The sequence below is a fragment of the Bombus terrestris genome, chromosome 10, assembly GCF_910591885.1.
Source record: "Bombus terrestris chromosome 10, iyBomTerr1.2, whole genome shotgun sequence".
Lineage (NCBI taxonomy): Eukaryota > Metazoa > Arthropoda > Insecta > Hymenoptera > Apidae > Bombus > Bombus terrestris.
Window position 1 is genome coordinate 5408353 of NC_063278.1, and position 7055 is coordinate 5415407.

At 33.2% G+C, this 7055-nt stretch overlaps 1 protein-coding gene across 1 annotated transcript; it reads right to left on the reverse strand.

The window, feature by feature from the left end:
- Window positions 1–8: 8 nt before the first annotated feature.
- On the reverse strand, window positions 9–7055 carry LOC110119632. The gene is made up of 10 exons (XM_048409280.1): window positions 6709–7055; window positions 6444–6554; window positions 6173–6287; window positions 4307–4433; window positions 4114–4181; window positions 3680–3883; window positions 3417–3562; window positions 3004–3166; window positions 2317–2438; window positions 9–1753 (listed from the first exon to the last, which is right to left on the reverse strand). The coding sequence occupies exons 1-9, from the start codon at window positions 6798–6800 to the stop codon at window positions 2331–2333; spliced, it is 1134 nt and encodes a 377-aa protein (XP_048265237.1). The 5' UTR covers window positions 6801–7055; the 3' UTR covers window positions 9–1753; window positions 2317–2330.

Below are 7055 nucleotides of genomic sequence, written 5' to 3' on the forward strand. Positions count from 1 at the left end.
TGTATATATATATATATATATATCGTAGCTGGAAACGATATAGCGAGGTCGCAAAATTAAAATTTATACGCTTGCTGATCGAAACATTTGCATGTTGAAACATCTTAGGGAAGATAAAAAACTCGAACATTGCTCAAGCCTGTACGATATTGTCGCTCGTAACTATTTCTTTTTTTTTAAACAGACAGGTAAGTAATTCTCTTGCAAACCTGAGCGTGGCTAGATCGATCAGTATTACCGTTTAAAATTTAACGTTTCAATTTATGATCTTACTATGTACATATACAGCTTTCAACTACATACGTACCTATGTATATATATATAAATAGTTCAGTGTTTTTCAACCTTGAATATTTTGGGAGCAGTCGAAAATTACTTTTATCGGTAATATCGTCGCGTACCGTAAAAAAAATTTTTTTTCTATGCTTACGGACGTTTTCTTTATGTAACACGTTGTTAATTTTCTGATTATCCAACAGTTACGTTACTTTTAATTTAAACAAGTGGAACACTTTCAGGTTCGTTCGACAGCCAAAGTCATAAATATAATTTTTCATATTCTTCAAATTTATGTTCAACGAAGACAGACGAATTAAAAACAGTTTTACCTATGTTTCTTTGTTCATTTCATTTGAAGTACGTATCTATATTATAATTTAGCAGAATTTGCTTGATTATTATACAAAGAAGTACGTCATGATGTACGATGATATTCGTTGCTACTGTTATTATTTTGAAGCGATCATCGATACTCCTTGTCATCGAAGAATCGTTTATATAGGCCAGTTGTATCGATGTAAATGTCGATGATTTTGTCGCTCAACATTTGTAAAGCCTTCTCCTATACATATAATCAACGATCGACCTTAGTTTACGAGATATTCGCGACAATATACTTTGCTTGTACAAAGGTCATGGGGAAAGTAATACTCGTTTTGAAATAACAAGCGTACAAATACATTTTGAGAAGATTTCTTGATTAGTAACTTTGGCATACATAACAAGTTATTTTTCAATACATCCATCAGCTCTACTTAAACAATCATAACGTAACGATAATTATACAAGTTTCTCTGTGCCTTCGTCACACGTTTCCGTAGTCAGTTCAGCATATTCTTATTATTATTTTTATTTCGAAATGAAATAATGGAAATTATTAACCATACTCTTACGCAATCGTTCAAACCGTTTCTTTTCTGCGAAACATTATCGGTCAAGTTTGACTCTTGAAGCTTTGCAAAAAACTGCAATGAATATCATTTGCAACGAGACCTTTTTGAACTCACGTATCGCGTACAATTTTTCTGTCCCTATTGAATTCAATAATTCATCCATTCGTAATGATTCAAACATCAGCTGTAAATCGATGGCGAAATCCTTTTGAAAAAATTTTGTCGACGTTCCAGAAGCATAAAAACGTCACCGGCGGCATTTCCAGTTCGCATCGTCGTTTTAAACGACTGATACAACGACGATATTCAATATTTAAGCAGAAAATTTTGTACGACTCACGTCAATACACGAATGAAGCTGGATGACCTTTTGTAAGTGCATTTCATCGTTTTACATGGCTTCTGGATGTAAACGGGTAGTACTTTTTGGACAACCCTCGTAGTTGTGCGTCTGTGGCAGCGCATAGGTCGGTATTGATTGGTCAAATCCAAATGAAATCTAACTCTTATCTTCCGTCTATAGTAGGCGTAAGCGAGGGTTGTGCGAGCTTAAAGCCCCGTGCACAACTGCGTACGCGAAGCTGTAAGAAATTTCTGTTATAACTTAATTAAACACGAATATCGTGAACGTATTGGACTTGAATTTAAATTAGTTTTTTCGATCTGGCAATCTGGCGCCGATCTTGATCCAATCGGAATTCGAATATTTCAGAAACTAAGGCCAACTAATCGCCGGTTACATGTATAAGGAGAAAATGTTCAAAATGTTAATTACTACAACGTATTTCAAAATCATCGAAATCGGAGGAGTGGTAACTCTTACGCAATTTCACACGTGTGAATTATAGTACATATTTATTAAATTGAACGTTTAAACCCTCTCCTCTGTTGTATGATTTTGAAAGCCGTATCTGATCGTAATAAAAAGATTATTCTTTGGTTATTGTTCTTTTTTAATAAAAGTCTGAATATCCAATTAGCTTGGAGAAAAAATAAGTATATATAATAAGTAAGATAAAAATCAGAGAAAAGTGAAGGGGAGAGTTCAAATATCTCTAGGTTTCTCAAATTTGTCGAACAATCAAGGGAACATTTTTAATTTAATTACGTAAATATATTATTTTCAATTGTCAGAATTACTTACGTTGTTGGAAGAGATCATTTTTTATCATCATCTTTCGATTTCTTTTTCGCACACATTTGTTTTTTCCTGGGTACACACACCTTAGGTTCGACGCATGGTGGTTCTATTTTCACTGGACAAGCCTGGTATTGTCATAAAACTTGTTCATTCTTACGGAAAGATATATTTATTAATATGCAACATGATATTAGTAAATAGAGACTCATTTTTTAACGAACATAAGCATTGGGTTGTGCAATAAGTTCTTAAGATTATCATCTAAAATCTGTCTAATCTTTCTATTACTTTTTTGTACATGCATTAAATATTAATATTTGAATTTTAATAATTTCAAGTATTTATTGTAATCCGATCTCATAACATTAACATTCTAATATCAGCAATATAAACATCCGAATGATCTGAAATACTCAATTAATTCTAAGAACTCGATATCTGATGATATATGTATTCGTTCTTCCTGCACTAAATCATATAGTTGTAAACAATATTCATTCGTACTTCTTGTCGTATGTTTACTGCAGGCAACGATAAGACGAATAACGCTTCTATAATACTCTTCAAATTGTAACATCAAACGCATTAAAAGCGAGTTTATTGAGCAACCAAATGCGCAAGAGAAGAAAAGAAGAAAGAAAGAAAAGCAACGCAGATTGAAATAAAAGTTTGAAAAGAGATTGATTTTACTTGTGCCTCATAGACTTTAGGGTCGACTTGTCCACCTTCTTTCTCCGGGAAGTGAATTAATCGAGGAATTTGATGGACACTGATTGCTGGTTCTACAAGCCATGCACTTCCGTTCTTTGCCCACGCTAGTATGTAGCTCAAAGCAGTTCCTATGTGATACTTGCTGCACATAGACGTGGGCTCGTAAACTATTTTATACGTCTATTGATATTTTTATCAGTATAAATAAAACAAAAAATTAGAATAAATAACATAGAATAATATATCTTTCAATTGTAGACTGAATCTTTATTCCATTGCTACAACATAACAATAAATAATATAATTTATCTATATTTTATTAGCGTTATAATAACATGAAAATTGCACGAATTACGTTAATAATAACCATACGACGGTGAAATTTAACTTACGAATGCGGTATACAAATTGGCATTTCGTTCATTATTTTATTTGGGATAGGTTCTGGGAAATCTGGTAATCCAATATTGGAGAAACATTTGGTCGTTGGACAAAGGGCCACAACACGAACATCCTTTTCTTTTCCTTTGTAATTTTTCTTTAATGTAGAGTAAAACACGTATCATTCGACAATAATAGATACATAGAAGCACAAATAATAGATACACAGTGAATAGAGTTTGATTTGCACGATTATATAGATAACGTAAGATACCGCGAAATCTCTCGTCACTTCTATAACTGGTTCATTCTTGCAATAAACGGGAAAGGGATCTTGAGGCCATCCCATGAAACCAAAAATACTCGCGCAATTTATTATTATCCCGTTAAAGCCAGCTTGATCCTTTCCTAAAAGCTCCAATCCTATTTGAATCGTTTTAGTTGTAGCGTTCTGTAAATTTTTGTTATTAAACCGTTTATCCTTATTGTTCGTACAATTAGTTCACCAAAGTACTTACGCAAGCATCTTTTATGAATATTTTATGTTTATGTAAATTTTATTACCATACAGGTGTTATGATATAATCTTAAAAATTTTTTGTTCCAAGTATTTAAATACCTTCGTGAACCACTATAGTTAATTTTACTTTTTTTATCTTAATTATTACGAACCTGTTTCGAAGTCGTTGGACACTTTAACGGTGGTCGTTCTTTATCGAGATTGTTGAAAAGAATGTGAATCACTTCAAGCTTGCAGAGAGCGTTTGTCAAACCAGCTAAAACGACGATAAAACAAAGTTTGTCGTTATACTCGCATTATAGATATTACTCGTTATCGTTATACTATATTTTATTTCTTTTTTATTATTATATTTCATTATCTTCGTCGATATTAATTTACCTTGAACGTGGCAATCACTTTTAATGTCATAATGAACAAACAGAGCGCGATTTTTTCCGTAAGAATCGCATAACTTTTTTACCGCAATTTTTCCTTCAGTAGGATCATCGTCAGCTACCACGACGATCTGCAATGTTCGAAAATCCGAACCATTAGCTTTGCTCCTATCTTTGAATTTTGATTATCTTTTTTGCCAACGAAATAAATTTGTTTACAAGATAATTTGTCAACACGTTAATTATATGCTTATACTCGAGAACGTGTTTATTGATGACTATGCTATATTAAATATGATTACTGTATTGCTAATGTTTATGCAAGATTTCATATTAAATGTAGAATCTAAATTAAGACTCAGTAGCTCCGTAAATATTATAACGAACATCTTTCATCTCGAATGTTTCTAGAAACATAAATTTCATTTTCGAACTTAAATTTATTCTTTATGTTTCTAACACATTGATATACAGGCTTTGATTTTCAAACCAAAATAACAATTTGTTTCAGCAGACAAATCTTACTCATAGAGACTGGTTTCTGATATATCAACGTAAAATGATTTCAACGATTTTCTAACATTTTTCTTGAATGAAATCTTATCCCGATACATAAGACGTAGACAATTCTAGTTTCGAAAATATTCGCAAAAATCTATCGGTACCGCGTATCCAATTCTGCCTATAATTGTGTGTCTGTGACAGGGTATGCGTTAGTATTGGTTACGGGTTCCTTTATGATTTATAGCTGGTGATCTACGGCCATGATTTTATTTAATGTTCGTGCAGCGATGTGTCAGTATGCGTAACGATTTAATTTGTATATGCAGCGAAATGAGAAGAACGCAACTTCTTCGTAGGCGATACGTTTGTTTACGAGAGCCGCGTCTCAATGGCACGAGCCTGATCACCGATCGCCAATATTGCAATTTGTTATTATTTCTTTGGATTGCTGTGAGTCATTCGACAGCCGTTAATGGTGGTCAAGATGCACATGTCATTAACAAAGATAAGAGTTAGGTTTTGATTACGTTATTTTATTTACGCCGTGATCAAGATTAGCGCAACTGAAGATTACGGACGATAACTAAAAGAATAATGAATTTTATTTTGTTTTTTGAGTATTCAAACTTAAAATAATTCTGTATCAAGGCTACTTATACCAATACTAATCGAAATGACTGATACTTGTCAAAGCGTAAAAGAATTTTGCAATCTGTTTATCGGAGCCCAATTAACCAGTTTCCTTGTTTTGTACGACTTGCGACACGTTTTTTAAATTTGTACTGCGTATTATTCAATATGATGATATCAGATATCAGAAAAAATTCCAAAAAAGCCAGTCAAAATGACTGGTTATACAATCTTATAAGTGTGTCAATTATCGTTTAAGGATCATGGTTTCAGATGGATTGATAATACCAAAAATGTAGATGGAATTGTTTCTGTAAGAAAGTAATAAATCAATAAATATAAAAATACTCTATTATTACGCATTTGTTAAAGACCAGTCATTTTCACTAATTTTGGTGGAAATATTAGGTCATCCGATAAGTTCGTTCCGTTTTTCGAGCGGTTATATATGTTAAGATCGTTTACATACCTTTCAGTTTCGTGAAAAAATGTAATCCCCCTCTCGTTGTACAAGTTTTTCCCATTTTTCAAGTGCATTGGTCCCTTATCGCCGTATGTTTATAAATCGACGCATGAAATGTACGCACAAAAGTCGGCACGAACTTATGGGATGACCTAATAGCTTCGTGTTAACTATCGGTAGTTCTAGCGTTAAGTAACCGACAACATATTAAAAAATCGTCGGAATCATTTTATGTTGATACGCGAGATTTCGTTGGAAATAGAAAACACTAACGCGCGCTCCTTTACACAGCAGATGATCAGCCGCTGCAAACCCGAAACCTTCAGACCCACCGATCACTATAGCGTTCTTACACGAAGGCTGCAGAATTGGTTTAGGTAATTTCTCGCTGAAATTCCATTAAAATTTCGTTGAAGATATAAACATCAGCATCCGAACAAGATAGCAGTGCTATATAAACGATATTGTTTAATTTAAATAAAGAATAAATAGTACGATGTTAACAGTATTTTGGCAAAATATTAGTAATTTGATGGAAAATTACCAGATCGGTTTTATTATTTTTGGCCCGTCATCTCCTTTATCCTTTCTGTTCTTCTTTCGATACGCTAATGGAGTTGCGCGAAATTGACACCGTTCGATCTTCCAGAAGCTTCTGAAGTAACAGAAGAAAACGCTTATGATCCAGTGGAGAACTAAGGGAGAATGAAGATGATGAAACGAAGATGATGAAACGAAGATGATGAAACGAAGATAACGAAGATGTCGTTATTACTTACGTGAGACAACATCATATTCAAGTAGTTTACCTTGGACTCTTATCCAAAAGGTTGATGAAAAGCGAGGTTATACATCGTGATTGCATGTTCAAAATTATGTTGAATCTTTCCCCGTAATTCATACTACAATGCCAACATCGTTCAATAAAAAATTAGAGAAAACAGCGAAATTAATAAAAAAAAAAAAAAAAAAAACCAGAACCAAAAGGGTAAGCGATAAAACTAATAAGAGTTGAATGAGACAAGAATTTAAAAGCTCAAGTCGAAAGTTGGACAGCTACGTTTCCGATATGTCAAAGTCACGTGTAGTTGTTTGTTTTTCTCTCGATTAACTCGTTAACGGTATATTTCATTTTCATTATCTATGACTCATTGAA

Bases quoted from the DNA above. Each gene is read 5' to 3' on its own strand.
- LOC110119632 (XM_048409280.1), bottom strand. From the start codon at position 6,800: ATGAATTACGGGGAAAGATTCAACATAATTTTGAACATGCAATCACGA. The intron at 6,555-6,708 runs GTAAACTACTTG...CTGTTACTTCAG, and splicing joins CTTTTGGATAAGAGTCCAAG to AAGCTTCTGGAAGATCGAAC. The intron at 3,563-3,679 runs GTATCTTACGTT...TCTACATTAAAG, and splicing joins AAGTGACGAGAGATTTCGCG to AAAAATTACAAAGGAAAAGA.